This window comes from Pimephales promelas, chromosome 2 (assembly GCF_988280905.1).
Source record: "Pimephales promelas chromosome 2, fPimPro1.hap1.1, whole genome shotgun sequence".
NCBI classification, from domain to species: domain Eukaryota; kingdom Metazoa; phylum Chordata; class Actinopteri; order Cypriniformes; family Leuciscidae; genus Pimephales; species Pimephales promelas.
The window spans coordinates 25,064,766-25,084,014 of NC_142770.1; the positions used below are offsets into that span (position 1 = coordinate 25,064,766).

The following is a 19,249-nucleotide window of genomic DNA, read 5'->3' on the forward strand; positions in this document are numbered from 1 at the left end:
AAGATGGCAGGTAGAAATGTAAAAACAGTAAAAAGAGAAAATATCTGCTCAAAGCCCCACAAAGAGGGAATAAAACTATTTAAAGAGCTTTTTAAAGCATTCAACATTTAAAGATCTCCCTTTAGTTCATATTAAATCCACACAAGCTGCCTTCCTTAAACCAATAAACCAAGGCACCCTACTAAGTCCACATGTGTTCCCCTCAACACTCCTCTGATGCTCATCCAGGTCAATTATTGTATGAAATACAACCAGATTCACTCTTCATGTTACCTAATTTAAAGGATGTGCCCTTTATAATTCACAGCTATGCTAAAATCATTCAACGAACAGCAACGTAAACCCATCCCGCATGTCCCGTAGCCCCTCCCACATCCTGTAGCCACACCCACATGTTCTGTAGCCACTCCCACATACTGTAGCCCATCCCGTGTGTCCCATAGCCCCTCTCACATGTCCCGTAGCCCATCCCATGCTGTGTAGCCCCTCCTACACTGTGTAGCCCCACCCACATGCCCTGTAGCCACTCCCACATGTCAAGTAGCCCCTCCCACATGCCCTGTAGCCCCTCCCATGTGATGTAGCCCCTCCCATATGCCCTGTAGCCCCTCCCATGCCATGTAGACCCTCCCACATGTCACATAGCCCCACCCACATACCCTGTAGCCACTCCCACATGTCCTGTAGCCCCTCCACCATGCCCTGTAGCCCCTCCCATATGCCCTGTAGCCCCTCTCACATGTCATATAGCCCCTCCCACATGTCTAGTAGCCCCTCCCACATGCCCTGTAGCCCCTCCCACATGTCCCATAGCCCATCCCACGCTGTGTAGCCCCTCCCACATGCCCTGAAGCCCCTCCCATGCTGTGTAGCCCGTCCCACATGTCCCATAGCCACTCCCACATGTCCCATAGCCCCTCCCACATGCCCTGTAGCCCCTCCCATGTCATGTAGCCCCTCCCACTTGCACTTCAACTCATCCCACTTGTCCTTAAAAGGAACAGTTCAACTCAAAACTGACACAAAATGACTATGTAGATCTGTTCCTCACACAAATCGGTCATGTGACTTTTAAAGTTGAACAAAAAAACATAACCTTTCGGGGCGAACTATTCCTTTAACGTCTTCTCCCACTTGTAATTAACACTCCATTAACAAACTCAACACAAACACACTCAAGGAATACAATTTCAGTCAAGCTCACTTCATAAATCCCACCCTATAATATTGTACATAGAACAATTATCAACACAGATAATTTCACAGAAATAATATCAAACTACAACCCAACAAAGTGCTAACAGAAGCTGCCGGTGCGATTCCTACCACAACATGTGCTGCTTTTCTGCACGTAAAACACAGCGTTTGCTTCAAACACACCGATGTTCCTTTCACTGCCAAAGCAACAAAAATGACACGTAACATCACTGACAACATTTCCGTCAAGGACACAGGCTTTCAAATTGACCATTTCCACAGGAAAATCCATTTGTCGGTTCGCTCCGCTCGTTCACACAGCCTTGCTGTATCCGAAGATGCCCACGGGGAAGAGCTTGACGTGAGTCGGCCACTGCGCCGCCAGCTGGAAGAACTTCACGTCGTGCCACTCCACGCCGTCGATCGACACTGAGGACGACAACAACACTTACACACTCACACGCCGCAAATTCAGTAAATTCAAATCTAATGGAAGCTTGTTTCCGCCATGCAGTAAAACATAAAAATTGCAAGTTTTGAATCTCACAATTTGTTCTGTTTTTCTTTTTCACGATGTAAAGTCGCAACTATCTTTTACATTCTTTTATTTCGAGGAAGAAACAAGTAAGATTTGTGAACTGAATCTCCGAATGTAAAAGATAATTGCGGCTTTATATCATGAAAAAAACAACAACAAAAAAAACAGGAAGAATTGTGAGATTAAAAACTTGCAATTACATTTTTATGTTTTATTGCATGGTGGAAACAAGCTTCCAAACAATTCCAGTGCATTTGGTACAGTACAAAACAAAACAAATTTACAAAACACTTAACAAAACTTTATCAAAATGATCAAGTTTAATGGGGTTTTTTTTTTTATCATTTTTTTGTAAGAAAAATCTTGGCAAAGCTTTAGATTACAGCCCGGAAATTACTACGTAATTAAAATGATTTGGTAATTATAGTGTACCTATAACGTACTTACAATATTAGTATAAAGGAACAATATTTTAAGTTTGGGGAATAAAGCGGAAACAACCAGGAGAATAAAAAAATATATTTATACTGTAAGTATTATAGAACTAAGGGGTGCTTATCCTACTATTTATGATATAACAATCTTACATTTGAGATCAATTTAGCGAGAACAATCACTGCGTACCTTTTTAAATAATGGTGAACCAGTACATACTGTATAGGCTTTTAAAAAAATTACAGGGTACATATCTATGCATTTATAATCTTTTTAACTATTACAACTTTTGCTTAAATATTGGGGAAAGATACTCTTGTTTATATAATGGTGTTTGTTACCCTCTTGTTCCATGTAGTTACAGGGTAAGTACAATAAAAATGCACACACAATCTTATATCACTGACTCGGAAACCTTTATTTATTATACAACACTGTAAAAATGAATACAACTGAACATGTTAAATCTAATCAACAAAATTGAGGCAACAGATTACAATTAATATTATTAAAATTAAATTTAGCAAATTAGAATTGAGTAATACTTAACCAAATGAATTATTTACGAGTTAACCAGTTAAAATTAGTAGAATTTACAGAAATCTTTTAAACAAAAATATCGGAAAAACAGACTGACGTCAAAGATGAATTAAGAATTCTTTTTTGACCCATAAATCATTAACTTCAGATGTTGTTTGGCTGCTGTATGTGAGTTATAACAGCCACATGAACACATAGATAATATGATCTTATGGTTTTGGTTGTGTTTTAACATAATCATTATTTCACAATCATTTGACCTGAATCACTGAACTCACACACTGATCTCCATAATGGTGACATAAAAATTACGGTTTTCTCCTTCAGTGATTCTGCTTGTTATCATCAGGTGTTTTCAAAGTTGGCAATAAAAAAAGAGTTCTTAATTCATCTTTGAAGTCTGTCTGTTTTTCCGATATTTTTGTTGTGTAAAAAAAAATTGTGATTTTTTATTTTAAATGGTTAACTTTTAAGTAATTCATTTGGTTAATTATTACTCAACTCTAATTTGTTCAATTTAATTAATAATATTGATTGTAATCTGTTGCCTCAATTTTATTGATTAGATTTATCATATTCAGTCGTATTTATTTTTACAGTGAAACACCACTTACCATGTATACCACATGAAACCAGATATATTCCCCATTATATTTTGAAAAATTGCAATAGTCTTAGCTTTTCTTGCCTTAAAACATGTTAGTCCGAAAATTTTCAACATCTGCAAAAAAAATGTATTTATTTATTTTTTATATTTATAAATGCATAGATGTACCCTGTCATTTTTAAAAAAGCCTATACAGTATTGATACACAATTGCTACAAAAAGTTACGCAGTGTATGTTCTCACTAAATTGCTCCCAAATGTAAGATTATTGTATAATAACAGTAAAATAAGTACCCCTTAGTTCAATAATACTTACAGTATAAATATTTTTTTAATTCTCCTGGTTGTTACCCCAAATGAGCCCCGCCTCCACTCGCTAACTCACAGCAGTGATCCTACGTATAAAGTGTTGCACTACTGACCACAGGGTGGCAGTGATGCTGCATGTGGTGTGTGTGAGTGTTGTTTACCCTTCAGCATGGTGTGCTGGTGTTTGGCAGTGCAGATGAGCCTGCTGATGCTGTCGATCACCTGACTCTTAGAGTCCACGTCCTTCTCCTTCAGCTTCTTGCTCAGGAAGATCACTGGAAGGAAACCAGACGTGAAGCAACAGCACAAACTAATCCCTCTTACATCCGCTCACATCACACAGCTCACCTTTCTTGTTCTTCTCCTTCATGACGACGGTCATGGCCATGCCGGGAGGGGGTGTCGGCTCGCCTCCGGTGGGGATTCGGGAAACCTGCAGCGAGCGGAAGTTACTCTTCAGCGTGTTCTTAATCCCCACGTCTCTCTTCTCGCCCTCTTTCTTCTTCTCTGCGCCCTGTAGCGTCCAGTAGTCCACCTGGAGACCCATCACCTCCCCACCGGTGCCTGGAGAACTGCACACACACATCAGTACGCCATAAGGTACTCGAGGCGGTGCCAGATCTGGATAGGCCAGACCAAATGTGGGTAGACCTTAAATTAAAAACATTATCAAATCACTGTTTAACCTCATAAAAATGACTGCCTAATATACTGTTATATTATCTGTGCATAGGACGGTCCTATCCATGATCACGATTGTTCATTGATGACATCATCTGTCATGTAAAACGTGCCCCAAAAGAGCTCATAAACATCAATCACACCCATTAGGCCTGAATCCGGGCATAAGTGGCTATAGACCCGTTTGACGATTTCATACAACATCAATTTCTTTCGAATTCATTACCAACAGACTGGGCTTGGCATATTATACAGAGAATATGCATTCAGTCCCTCCAGAAAAACGCGATTATGCGATCGCTGAATTCAATGCAAAATCAGCCAAAGTCCGCATATTTATGCGGGGGCAGCATTTTTTTCAAATACGCCGCACTTTCGCCGCATAAATTGCCGATTTCCGTGCAAAATATGCGGGGTTTGCATAATTTCATAATCCTCGCATTTTCGTTGCAAAAAAAGTCACATGTATCTTAGCAGAAAGTTGAAAAATGTTGCGTTTGCTTCACACAAGAGAGCAGCCATTTCCCCCTGTTTCCATGGGAACGTTATGAAGTGACGCAATTACGCGACGCCAGACAGACTCACGGAGGCGATTGACATCTCACAAATCGAACTCGTATAACTGTCTGTCACACGTTCTAGCGTCACATCGTTACTTAATAAACAACATAAGATAAAAGAAGTAACATCAAACAGAAATTACCCGCACACATGGGGTGTTCGAGGCGCACATATAACACTGCAGAGAGTTCAACAGGGAGCGCGCAGCTCTTAAAGGGGCCACACCTTATTTACACTCGTTACAGTCTGAAATAAAACAAGATGAGAAATTAAATATTCCCAGCACTTTCTATGATGTAGTATGATTGCTTATCAAAGGAAGTAATAAGAAATGACTCTTACATTAGCCTAGTGAGAACAGGATTTTGGGGGAATCACTTTTTTTCATCAAACCGCAATTTTTGCAAGTTCCCTCAATTTTTGCAAATTCCTGCAATTTCATTGCATAAAATTGCATAAATATCCCGCATATTCAATTGCATTTTTAAAGAAAACGGGCCGCGTAATCAATCAATTTTTGCCCTCAACAATCACAAAAAAAAACTCGTTTTTCTGGAAGGACTGAATACTATTATGGTAAATGTTATATATAAATCGCAAATTTTTTTACAAATTTTTGGAAATTACCACCACAAAATCAGTCATTTTGACCGCAAAAATCACACAAAAAAAAATCGTGAAATCCTGGAGGGACTGTGCATTCAAATGTAGCCTATAGACGAGCGACTACGAGATAATAACTAATACAATAGGCTACCGCCAATTCACGGTCATCCACGAAGATTAACAGCTCTTTAACGCAAATCGCACCAAGCATCACAATATCAACAAAGTTTGCTGCATTGCAAAATAAACATTTCAGAAGCCAATAATTTATCGGCTAAAATACACTCATATTTTTGCGCCATCAGGCGCAAGTTGAAAGTTTGCCAAACGTGAAAATAGATAGGCATGGGAAGAACATTCATTTATTGCAAATCAAATTGTTCAACTTCACAGAAGGAAAAGGCATGCTAGCTATCTCGCCTAAATTACAGGAGTAGCTGGACGGCGGGGTTCGCTCTTGAAAATGTCAATGATTATATCGAAGTCGAGAGTTAGTGTAAGCTCTCTCTCAAATGTCAACAGACAGAGGGACATGAGGCGAGACGTAAGCATGGCGCTCCTATTTGGTGTTTTTTAATCTGGTTTACACTGGAAAAGACTGTGATTATGAGTGAGTCAGTCAGTAGCGAAGACTTTTATATTGAAAGAACTCAAACTTGTGAACACGGAAAAGCAAGACGCAACTGACAGATGACTAGCGTATCACGGGAAAACCCCATAACTGATAAAGGACAAGATATCGCAGCGGACATTCAAACAGATTTTTATTATGACTATAGGACTGACCTGAAGGAAAATGCTAAATCTACTGTGTGCAGGTAACACTCGATTAATCGATCTCCCACAATACTCTATAGAGAGCCTAAGCCCCTCCCCTTCTGGTCGACCACCATGGGAGAAAAATATTGTATGGTAGTCAATGGCGGGAGACAACAGATATTTTGATCTCGTTTGAATTGTGCCCTGAATTACACATATGATGTTTGTCAATTTAAAAGATACATTTTAAAAGTCAAGAAAGTCACAGTTTGATGTAAAACCGTTGAGGTAAAAGCACATAATTACAAAGACTACAAACCCCAAAGGCGCACATTTTCTCTCAATGAATGAAGCTAACGACGCGAGTTGTGTTTACTGTGGCGAGCGGGACGAGTGAGGGCCGCGAGAGAACAACGCGAGGCCGGTGGCGTGATTATCAATGAGCGACACCCATCAGAATGAATTCAGTTAGATTGAAACAAAAGCTGTGCATGTAAACAATGAATGGCGACTGCAGAAAGCAAAAGCTGAATCCCGGACATCGACGGCCGGACATATCCGGGATAAAGAGGATAGTAACCCCTACTACTCGGCTTTCTCCACAGAACAAGAGCCTGCTAGCTTAGCTTCCAAAAAAAGATGGCCGACACTATGTGTTCATTCAGTGAGTGAGATCGCCCTCTATGGGCGGGTTGGGAACATGCGGGACAGACGCTACTACTGACTGTAGTCTTTAGCCTCTGGCCAAAAAAATCCTCAGATGATGTAAAATTACGATTTTACAGACAAAAAAATATATGAATCTCTCGTCTCAGGGGGATATGAGGGTGGAAAGAATGGTACCCAGATAGCAAACTGACATTGAATCAACGTGGAAATATGACATCGAAACAACGTTGATCTGACATTGTTTTGCTCATCGAATTAACGTTGAACCAACGTCAGACGCGTCATTCTTTCAAAACTAACGGAAAATCAACTTGAAATCAACGCGTTGTTTCAACGTTATGAAAGCAAACCAATTTTCATTTAGCTTTGAAGAATGCCGCGTCTGACGTTGGTTCAACGTTAATTCGATGAGCAAAATCAACGTTGTTTCAATGTCATGAGAGACGTCGTTTCCACGTTGATTCAATGTCAGTTTGCTGTCTGGGTAATTCGAAAATGCTACAGGTTTTCTACCAATAAAAAGCTTAATACTAAATCCTGAAGTATCCCTTTATTTAACGGATAAATCGAAGTGTGTAACGTTGGACACTCGATGCACTCGACAGTCACAGCTGTGATAATGTAGCGACGGGGGAGGGGCATCAGACGCCAATGTTGAAAGACAAAATAAACGTAGAAAGTTCATACACTCCACGGTGTACATGCATAAGTACATAGTGTATAGTGCGTCATTTGGGATGCTAATGCTAATGTGATGCAGCTAATGATCATGATTTTTAGCATATGCGCTAGGGTTTGAGTGTGGAGTTGCTCGTACCCTGCTCCAGAGAGACCGGCAGACACAGAGGGGGATGAGGGGGGGGTGCAGGCCATGTCCTTGGCGTACGCCGTTCCCGTCTGCGCCGGAGGAGACGAGAGCATGTTCACACTGCCCACCATCACTGCATCATCAGAGTCCACTGCCACACACACACACACACACACACACACACATCAGTCATATTTCACTGCTGTTGGTGTTTTTATTGGTTCTTTCTTGGCTAAATGTGAAACCTACCTGATGTGGATAAGCTGTGCTCCACAATTCCCACTTTTACCAACTGCAAGAAAACACATCCAAATCCTCAATTACTAAAAGTCCCCCTGTGGTCAAAAGCGTTTATTGTTGTTTATATGTCTATGTGGTGTTTTTAATATGCTTTAAGACAATATGCTAAGTCGACAGCATTACTGAGTATTTAATTTATATTTATAGTATTCATAACTGCAAAATATACAGTCAACACTGTGCATAGTACTGTATCCCACAATGCAATGCTTTTGACTTGGCCTTCCATTTTCAATGCGATTGCATTTCGACCAAGTCAAGAACAATATGTTAAAAATTGACAGTTGATAGTGAAATAAAGACAATTTTACACACCCAACTGGGTTAAAACACAAAATATCTAGCTAACAGAAGAGAAATGTAGCGTAATATTGTTTTAAACATTTATTTTTGCTCACTGAATTTTCTGATATTTTAATATACAATATACAGTAGTCTATGGAAGCTTGTTTACGCCACAGAATAAAACATTTTACCAGATAATTGTGACTTTTTAATCTCACAATTGCGAGATATAAAGTCAGAATTGTGAGATAAAAAGTCGCAATGACCTTTTTTATTATTTATTCTGTGGCGAAAACAAGCTTCCATAGTAATCAGGACATAATTTGCTCTACATATTTTACAACTTTGGTTAAAAAAAGAGCTTAAAAACTTTAACTTTAAGTCTTGTTTTTTTCTTTCCAAAAAGCAAAAAGGAGTGATGTTGTTCACCGACCTCAGGAGGTCAAATAAATTACTATATGAGCTGTTTTGTTTTTTCATTTCATTAACATGTTTATATTTATACATAATATAAATTATACATTAAATTATAATTATAAATAAATTATATATATATATATAGTATATACATGCAAATATTTATTGAATGTTAAATTGTTATTTATTAAATTATAAATGTATATATACAACATAATTATGCAGGATTTTTATGTTTTATGTGTAACAGGACACACAAAATATAACAAAATATACATAAAAACCATATTCTCACTCCAATGCTTTTGTAATTGTAATTGCAGCTTTACAACAACAACAACAGAGGAAATGACAGAGAAAAGGCATTTCTCACCCCAATGAACGGGACGAACTTCTGGCAGGAGTCTTCGTCAGGGCTGTGGAGGTCAGAGGAGGGAAGCGTGGGTTAGGCGGTGTGTGTGAGCTGTGTGTGTGAGGTGTGTGTGGCTCATGGTGAGGGAGAGGGCTCATGCCATGGTGAGGGTCATGAGAGGACGCTGGGACGCTTCTTACATCCTCCACCAGTCAGCGGGGTGTAAGGCTGCAGGCGATGGGCACGCTACACTCCACTCAATGATATCTGGCCTTTCGTGGCGTTTCCCAAGAGTCGTCTACAACTGATCTCAGGACAACTCTCAAGACTCAGGACTCAAGCAACTAACAAAATTCTCAATTTAGTCCATTGTGTGTGACCAAAACAGGGCTGTCACAAGAGTCGTCTCGCACAGCCAGACTTTTGACTATCGGCATGACGGCACACGTTTACACTAAACATGTGATCAGGTTGAACCAATCGCAACTTCCAATCGATATTGCTGTTTTGACGATGTGCATGATCGCTATGTTCCAACATTGGTTCTTTCTTTGTTTTAAACAACAAGGTTTTTGATGAAAACATTCCAGGATTTTCTCCATATAATGGACTTCAATGGGAACCAAACGGTTCAAGGTCCAAAAGACGGTTTCAGTGCAAACTGTTCAAAGGGCTTTAAACGATTCCAGACGATGAATAAGGGTCTTATCAAGCAAAACGATCACTCAATAAACAAATAAATAAAAATTTTAAGTTTTATAAGCACAAATGCTCGCTTTGCTCTGTGATGCACGTTTGTGACTCTCCTGTTCGAACTAGTTCATCAAAATGAACAAATCTTTTTTTCGAGTCATGACTCGAAGGGTCCTAAATAAGACCCTTATTCATCGTCTGGAATCGTTTAAAGCCCTTTGAACAGTTTGCACTGAAACTGTCTTTTGGACCTTGAACCGTTTGGTTCCCATTGAAGTCCATTATATGGAGAAAAATCCTGGAATGTTTTCATCAAAAACCTTCATTTCTTTTCGACTGAAGAAAGAAAGACATGGACATCTTGGATGACATGGGGGTGAGTAAATTATCAGCAAAAGGTTAGATCAAGTGTTCACATGTTCTCTCGATCGAGTTAGTAAAGGAGTAAACCAGCCCTTTCAATCTCATGGGAGTTTCATTGGGAACGAGCTCAGGCGTTTACATGACGTACTTTTAGTCCGATAGAGCCGTCGGTCCGATTACTGACGGATTGTTTGGTAGCATGTTAGCGTAGCCACAGTGGCGTATCTAAGCCAAGAGCCGCACACTTACACCGGAAGAGAATGTCTGACCAACATGGCCAATGACCAATCATAACTCTACGAGTCTCAAACCTCAACATTTATTTCCTAAATTTGAAGCCGTAAACAAACTAACTCTACCAATAGACCAATTTTCAGTTGGTAAACATGGTGACGTTTTTTGTGTGGGCGGAGCTTAGGTGGAGGCAAAACGATCCCTCTGGCCGCTTCACTAACGCTACTTAGCAAGTATTGTTAGCTTGTTTTTTAACAATGACTGGAGAAAATCCGATTTTATCTTAATGTGTAAGGTCAGGACCGCGATTGTTATTTCCTAAAGTTATTTTTAACGGACAGAACCAGATTGGCCGACCCGTAGCCGCCTACACACTCACTCAATGCATGGACGATCTGACAGGATTAACGTACGTTACCTCGGTTGAGTGGCCTGACTTCTACACCTACCTTATAGAGAAACCGATCGTAAAGAGAAACTGAGGGCGTATAAATCTTTAGATGCCTATATGGTCCTGTACAAGACTTGTGTGTACGATCTGCAGTTCTGCCGAGCCAGCGCCGAGACGGCGACAATGTAAAGAGATTCATTACAGTGCGATTTTAATGATGTGAATATTTTCTAGAAATGAAAGTTCCAGATACAGCATATTCATTTTTCATCAATTCTTGCACCAAACACCACAACAAGATGACATTTAATAATAGAAACAATAATTTAAGCTCCTTATTATGTAGCCGAATCTGGGCTGGTTTGTATTGGCCGCCTCCAGTTTTCACGCCTCCAGCCGTGACGTAACTGTGACGTTGGCGCAAAAGGGGTCTATAGAGTGCCGAAGTGATGACGCCACTTTGTAGGACAACTCGGAAGCTAGCGGCGCATGGATTCCCTCGATCGAAAAGCAATGCATTTTCCCCATAGACTTTTGGAAAATCGCAAAAAATAAGATCTGTGTTCAAAAAAGAGTTGTCACCCTTACACATTTTGTCCATCAAGATAATCTTATATCTTGTATAGATTTTAAAAACACAAGCAGGTTATAACTGTGTGTTCTTGTCATAGATCAAAACGTGAAAATTTTGAAAACGTGAAAACGAAAAAGGCTTTGTTCACCACAGACCTTATTTCAGGCGATTTAGCAAAAACCCATTGAAAAATCCCATAGACTTTAGAGCGAGGGAACCGGGAGTGCTAAAATGCTCACTCACTTCCGCGTTTTGGCCTAAAGAGTGACGGTGTTCTGACGATTCATGCTACCCGTCGAGATTTGCTACTTACCGGTTATGCGCATGTGCAGACTCACGTTTTTGTTTTTTTTAGTTTTTGTTTTACAAAAGGTACATTTTCCTTTAAAAAATGCTTACTACCATATGAATATTTGTACGGTCAGCCAGCTGAAAAAGAATACCTGAAAGTTTCAGTTACTACGAGGAAAGGTGTACTTTGACAAGTCAAAGATGAATATTTTATGATCATTTTTACTTTTCACACCGTTTTAAAAATAAAAACAGTAGTCTACAGCATACAGTTATGCTACTCATAACTTAGAATTGTATTATAATTGTATTTCATACGACTTTAATTGGCATTGTGTGATCAATTCGCGCTACAGTAGCATTTTTCGACAAGGCAGCAAAAATCGACAGAACAACGTCGTAACTTGGGCACTCTATTGGGAAAATGACCATGATGAAACAACAAGCGAAAAAATTCGTTAAAAAAAAAAAATCAACATGTTTTTTTATGGTTTTAAAAAACACCATTTTCAAGAAAAGTTTCAACTTGATAGGTCTCGTTAGCCATGTGTACTCATATATGTGTAGTGTGAAATCTTTTTTACAAACAAATTATGGTTCATCAACAACTTCCGTGCTAAAATATATTATAAATACAACAACTGAAACCAAACATACGCAAAAATCACATAAGTGCCGATCACACTACACTTCCGTTGACTTCCATTCATACGCGAGACACAAGACACTTCGAATTTTGTCGCTCTCCGAAGTTCAAGTTTGGCGAACTCTGATCTGCGAACTGATATCACGTGTGTATTTGTTACATTTTGAATGTATGTTTATGAAAAAGACGACGCGGAGTGTGACATCATTTCACAAACGTTGCAGTGTCTTGTCTTTTCTTTGGTGTGACTGTGGCTTTAAAGTGTTAAGATTCAATTTTATACATAGATATTTAACCTTTAATATATTTCTTGTTTATTGTGTTTGAACTGGTTTTGAAAATGCTGGAGAAAGCCGCAACCTTTCAGTGACCACATGTTCAACCGCTAACACACACCACTGAGTTAGTCACCAACCATTTCTTATTCCAAACCTGTTAAACCAAACCAGTTAAGGACACAAAAAGACAGAATTATGAACACACAGAACACACAGTGAGCAAAAACTAGTGTTCACGCAGACACGTGTGTGAGGTTAACACACTGAGAGCATGAGTGATTTAAACCACAGCAAACATGGACGGCAACCCAAACACACGGTTAGGTACCTGATGTAAAAATCAAAATACAAACTTCTCTTCCTTGAAGGCAAAAACAAAAGAAAAGGAGGTAAAAGACCCAAAGCATATCAATACTCAACACACATCTTCTCAATGACAAAAGAAAAGAAAAGCAAACAAATGAGTGACATAATTCATTTTGTTTTAACTGATTATAAGAGGCTTTGTTTGATCTACTTTATGGACTATAATGATTATAATAATTAATCTCATAAATCATGTCCTTGTCACATTTCACCCCCAAACCAAATCAATTAAGAACTGATTTATATTGTGCAGTAAAAAACAATTTTAGGAACATTTTATAACATTCAAGGCCATTTTCCCTAAATCATCATTACAGCAAAATGCCCAATTTTACTTTTTTGGGGGAAAATTATCATGTTTTTTTTTTCTTCAGGTTCTTAGTGTGTTATGGAAATGGGCGGGACATTTCCCAAAAACACTCGAAGCAAAGAATTGGTCGGCTGGAGCAGTGTTTTGTGATTGGCCAGGCGCTTTGTGTGTGCTTTTCAGGAGGAGGGGCTTCATAGAGACAGGAACTAAACACAGCGTTACTGACAGACTGGGAAGAGAGGAGCCGCAACAATGGAGAATATGAGGAAATAATTGTTTTTGGACATTCAAGCATGAAAACCTGTTCTAGTAGAGCCCCAAAACAAAATCAAGACTTTGTGAAAGCGCGTAATTTGGCCTCTTTACATATAATATAGTGTTTTTCTTTTAAATTTGGGGTGAAATCTGACCTGGATCATTTTTTCTTGATACAGTTTGTAAGATTAAAGGATAATGAAAATCCTGTAGTTAATTACTCACCCTCATGTCGTCCCCAACTCGTAAGACTTTCGTTCATCTTTGAAACACAAATGAAGATAATTTTGATAAAATCTGATTTTATTTTGAAGGATTTTGAAGGCCGATACCGATACAAATATTTGGGGGTTTTAAAATCCGATATATCGGCCGATATTTTATTTATTTATTTATTTTTTGTCGTGCTTATTTGAGTTAAGAGAACTGATGCGGATGTTCTTTTAATTGTTATTCAAGCAATGTATGTATCGTGACCAAATCTACGAGTGTTACAGGGACGGTGTAGAGTGCCCTCTGGTGGACAAACTATACAACTCCAACACTCATGACATGGTTCAAGCGTGTTTCGTCCGTTTTTATTTTATTTTCAAAATATTCATTTATCGGCCATTATAACTGCCGATACCGATAGTTTGGAAAATGCCTGATATCGGCCGATAATATCGGTCTACCGATATATCGGTCTGGCTCTACTTCATATGGATTAAATGTATTTACTCTTTATGACGAGATTTCATCAAAAAGAGCTTCGTGTGTGTGGTCTTTAAAGTCTGATTGGTTTGGGAAGACATGAGGTTGAGTAATTAATGACTAAACTATCCCTTTAACTCTTTACATCATCATGGAAACAAACTGTATAGAACTGTATTTTGGCTAGATGGTGAATAAACATACGGTACATTTAAGTATCACACATGCCCTCACATTTCCATCATTAATTAGATCTTCTCAAACACACAAATGCAAGACAATACCTTTTCTGTTTATAGGTAAGCATTGCTTCAGAAATAGGGAACTGGTGGGAGAGATTCGCTCCAGCCAGATACTGTGAGACGCGTCCGGCCACGTCAATATTATCTGTGGACATTTTCAAAGTACAGTATCAAATCAGACAATAAAGGCATCAAATCATATTTGAAGAGCCCATTTTAGCGGACGCTCTGACCTGAAGTGGGAGCTTCTAACCTCCCGAAAATGTCCCGCCATCCCGCGTCCATGAAGATGTTACAGAACTTACTGTCAAATGCAGAGATGTATTTGGCCAGTGGATGACAACCTTTCAAAAACAAAGTACATTTTGCTCACATCGAAAGCAATACCACATAATAAAAGGATTGTCTTTCAGATCAGACTGAAGTCCAAAATAAACACTCGCTAAGCACTAGATATGACTACAAATTGGCTTTAGCCCATAAATAATATCACTCGCAGGGTGGAATCTCTAGTTTGTATAACACAGGGTTTAATTGAATTGTTCAAATCCTCCCATTAAGCTGTGAAAACTAAAAAATATTCATTCACTAGATTAGATTAAATACACTACTGTGTGTGTTTATAATACATATGAATGTTTTAATGTTTTTGAGAGAAGTCTCTTCCGTTCACCAAGGCTGCCTTTATTTGATCAAACATAAAGCAGTAATATTATTACAATTTAAAATAGCATTTTTCTATGTGAATATTGTCATAGACTTTAGTTTGTTTTTCTCAGTCACATGTTCTCTTTTGTCTTGGTTTCCCACCACTCGTTTGTATCCTTGGTTACGGTCATTATGAGTTCTGTGTTTCAGCTGTGATTGTTTGCTTTAATAGTTGTACCCTTGGTCACTGTTTGTCCGGTCACATCTATGTTAGAGGTTGTTTTGTTTGCCTGCCTGTTTGGATTGCCTTTGAACTGGATTAATAAAGGCTTTTGAAACTTGATCATCTTCTTGTTCTTCCTTCAACCTTGTGTGACAATTATATAGTGAATTGTAATCAACTGTGATCAAAACTGAATTTTCACTATCATTACTCCAATCTTCAGAGTGACATTATCCTTTAGAAATCAATCTGCTGATTTGTTGCTTAATTATTATCAATTATTGTTGAGGCTCAAATATTAATAATATTAAGTTCTTATTATTATAAATGTTGAAAACAATTGCTGACGAAAAGTCTTTGAAAATCTTGAAATCGTTTTGAAATGTCATACGTCACATTTTAATCAATTTAATATGTCTTTGCTAAATAAAAGTATTAGCTTCAGCCAATTAATTAAAAAAAATCTTACCCCAAACTTTTAAATGGTATTGCATCATGTTTTCCACCCAAATATGAAGCAGCATCAACATTGATAATAATCAGAAATGTTTCTTGATCATGAAATCCTCATATTTTTTTAGTTTGACGCGCCGCGTCAAAAACTATCCGACCAATAAGATTGGCTCACGTGTTTGGAGCTTCTGAAGTTACAGTAAAACAGAACTTGGGGGCGCTCAAACACAAAACAGTCTTGCCGAGCACACATATACGTAACGGCGAAGAAGATATACAGCAAGTAGCTATAAAGAACTATATGGCAAACGCGACAGCGACTAAAAACATCTTGATAAAAGAGAACTGATATGGAGTGGTATTGCAGAGCAAATTGGCACCATCTAATGTCAGGGAATGAAATTGCATGTTCAGCGAAAATCTCTTGGGTGTGAACACAAAAAAACGCGTTGAAAAACGCTGACAAATAACGTGCGCTGATATTCGTCCCGATGTGTACAGACAGGCCTTTAAAGTGATTTCTGGAGGATCATGTGACTCTCAAGACTGGAGTAATGATGCTGAAAATACAGCTTTGATCACAGGAATAAATTACACTTTACTATATATTCACAGCTATTTTAAATTGTGATAATATTCACAGAATTACTGTTTTTACTATGTTCTCGATCCTACGAATGCAGCCTTGGTGAGCAGAAGAGACTTCCTTCAGAAGCTCCAAACTTTTGACCGTAGTGTCTATTTTTGACGGTGCTCTTCAAGATGCTTTATTCTTGCTTACCGACAGGAATGATCAGGAAACGAATGTAGCTCAACCAATCAGGCGTCTTGTTGGCGAGTTGCTCCACAAAGCAGCGGAGGACCGTGCTGAGGTAACTCTGATCGCCCGCCACTGCCACTTTAATGGTTGGTGGTGTTTGTGCATTACAGTTGCAGCTGTATGAGATTTACAAAATAACACACAGTTCTCACAAAGACAGAATAAGGACTTCTAATGAAGAAAGCTAGGGGCTATTCTTGTATTCTGAGTGGATAGTGAGGACTTTGAGTGGCCTTACAATCGTTGAATCCTGGTGACGATGGTGTTGAAGGCGGCCTGAACGTCTGCGGGGGAAACGGTGGACACAATAGGCTGCTTGTGCTCCTGAAGAATCTCATTCAAATACTGCCACAGAAACACAGGTCACGGGTCACCGAGCAGCACGGGGGAAATTGTGAGGATGGCAAAAAGGAAACTGCAATGTACATTATGACTATTCCAGAGGTACACGTCTGCCTCAGGGAAAGACAAATGTCCAAATAAATCCAAACAGACAAGACAAGAGATAAAAAAAACAAACACTTTGTGTCCCACGGTTACTGCGTCAGCCCTGTTACCGTCATAACCAGCTCTTATTAAAATAATGTACGAGTCAATAAATCAAACAGTGAACTCTGGGACTCCTCTTTTCTCTTTTTAATATTATGTAATCACATGCATGTGTCACGCATCGGCAAAGCATGGTGTACGTAACAGGTAGGACGAGGAAGACGAATACAAAATAGACTAAGGATAAACTGTAACCAAACTTAGCAAACACATTAGCGAGAACCAACAAAGAGTTATATATAGTTACGTTCTGCTTTCATTACGCTTGCCATTTGACGTCGCGCAACGTTGTGGTGGTGGAAAAATGTTCCAAGGAATCGTTCTGTTTGTATGCGTACCGAACCGGAAGCCTCGTACCGAAACGGTTCAATACGAATACATGTACCGTTACACCTAGAGCCAGACCGATATTATCGGCCGATATTAGGCATTTTCCATAATATCGGTATCGGCAGTTATAATGGCGATAAATGAATATTTAAAAACTAAAATAAAAATGGACGAAACACGCTTTAATCATCTCTCCTTGGCCTGTTATATTGAAAATGTATGTTTTACAATTTGCAGTATGATGTTATCTATTGCTAAATTATGGCGCATCATAGACTCGCTAACCACAAAGCTAGCTAATGCCACTATCATCAGTGGAAGACCGCTAACGTTAACATTAATGAGTTTGGAAACCACAATGAACTTTTTCTGCCTAAATAAAGTAATGATTACTGTATTTATAACTAGCATATCTCTAGTTACAGTCCCTGCATTGTAAAATGTAAGTTATACTTGCGAGGAGTGAACATTTAGACATAGAGAAAAAGTATCAAACGTATCTTGTGCAGAAAAGTTAGCTTTTCTTTTACACGCGTGTGAAATCCAACAATATTTAATAAAATAAAAATATCGGATTTTAAAACCCCAAAATATTTGTATCAGTATCGGCCTTCAAAATCCTTTATCGGTCGGGCTCTACTAAATACATAAAAAACAATAAAACAAATTCATGGTAGAAAACACGCACCTGCCCCTGCCAGTCTGTAGTGTTAATAAGGATGATATTCTCTGGCAGATGTTCGTCAGAGTTCAGGATCTGATTGAGCTGATCGTACACTGATTTCCTCGGGACCTGCGACGAGAAGGACGTTGGGTCAGAAAAAGAGCACCGATTTGTCGTCCGATATTTCCTTTGTTCTTCTAGCGTCAGGGACAAACACTTACACAAACCTGTGTGATGAGTCTGGAGTCGGGCGAGGTTTCGCTCTCGATGCTGCTGGTGCGGTCGCTCTGAGCTTTCGAGTTCTGCCTGTCCTTCATGGACGTGCTGCGCGGACGCCGCTGGAGCTTAGCCTCTGCTTTACTGGAGAGAGAGGCATACTGCATTACAACTAGCACAGCCCAAACCCACCTACAGCCTGATAAACCTCAAGACTTGAGCTGGAAAACCAACCCCATCTCACGACCAAATCGTACGAATTTGACGCATGGTTAAAAAGTGTCTAATTCGTACGACCTCACTCGTACGAATTAGTACGATTTTGCTAAATCGTACATATTTTACGAATTGGCCAATTCGTATGAATTTGTACGAATGACCTACCCCTTACCCCACCCCTAAACCTAACCATCACGTGGGTTTAGACAAATCGTACAAATTCATGCGAGTGAGGTTGTACGAATTAATACGAATTAGACACTTTTTAATCATGTGTCGAATTTGTACGAATTGGTCGTGAGATAGCGTAGGGAAAACCAAGCTAAAGGCAAGTTTACAAGTGCTTGGCATATCAATGTAACAAATGAGACCAATCAGACACAATTGTAAAAAGGGTATTTGGGTTACCAGGACTACCAGGACTACCAGGACTGGTTGGTTTTATTGCTGTCAAAAATGTGGTCAAGACAGAAACAGACTTTAAAACAGACTTTCCTGCCCTCATTTATCAATGAACTGATTAACATGGAGTTAACATGCATTCCAGAACATTTTGTGTATTATTTTGTGTCCTTTAACACTATTATCTGTTGATACTAGGTCCAACGGTCAATGTAACCTCACTTATACCACGTTTGGTCTCTATAAATTGGTACTTTGAAGATCGAAATGACTGTGTACATGATATGCCGGTCGCCGCCCAACATTAGTCTGGGTTTCCCCATGC

General features: G+C 39.1%; 1 protein-coding gene across 1 annotated transcript in view; it reads right to left on the reverse strand.

Moving 5' to 3' along the window:
• Positions 1 to 924: 924 nt before the first annotated feature.
• Positions 925 to 19,249, reverse strand: part of LOC120468721 (phosphofurin acidic cluster sorting protein 2) — a 52,079-nt gene continuing 33,754 nt past the window's right edge. The window contains exons 5-17 of the mRNA XM_089119162.1: positions 18,315 to 18,447; positions 18,112 to 18,216; positions 16,783 to 16,889; positions 16,506 to 16,660; positions 14,634 to 14,744; positions 14,443 to 14,545; positions 12,863 to 12,895; positions 9,086 to 9,128; positions 7,960 to 8,002; positions 7,720 to 7,861; positions 3,975 to 4,198; positions 3,788 to 3,901; positions 925 to 1,626 (exon numbers count right to left, since the gene is read on the reverse strand). Of these exons, the coding sequence (XP_088975288.1) occupies positions 1,511 to 1,626; positions 3,788 to 3,901; positions 3,975 to 4,198; positions 7,720 to 7,861; positions 7,960 to 8,002; positions 9,086 to 9,128; positions 12,863 to 12,895; positions 14,443 to 14,545; positions 14,634 to 14,744; positions 16,506 to 16,660; positions 16,783 to 16,889; positions 18,112 to 18,216; positions 18,315 to 18,447 (1,429 nt within the window). The 3' untranslated portion in view covers positions 925 to 1,510. The remainder of the gene's footprint in view (positions 1,627 to 3,787; positions 3,902 to 3,974; positions 4,199 to 7,719; positions 7,862 to 7,959; positions 8,003 to 9,085; positions 9,129 to 12,862; positions 12,896 to 14,442; positions 14,546 to 14,633; positions 14,745 to 16,505; positions 16,661 to 16,782; positions 16,890 to 18,111; positions 18,217 to 18,314; positions 18,448 to 19,249) is intronic.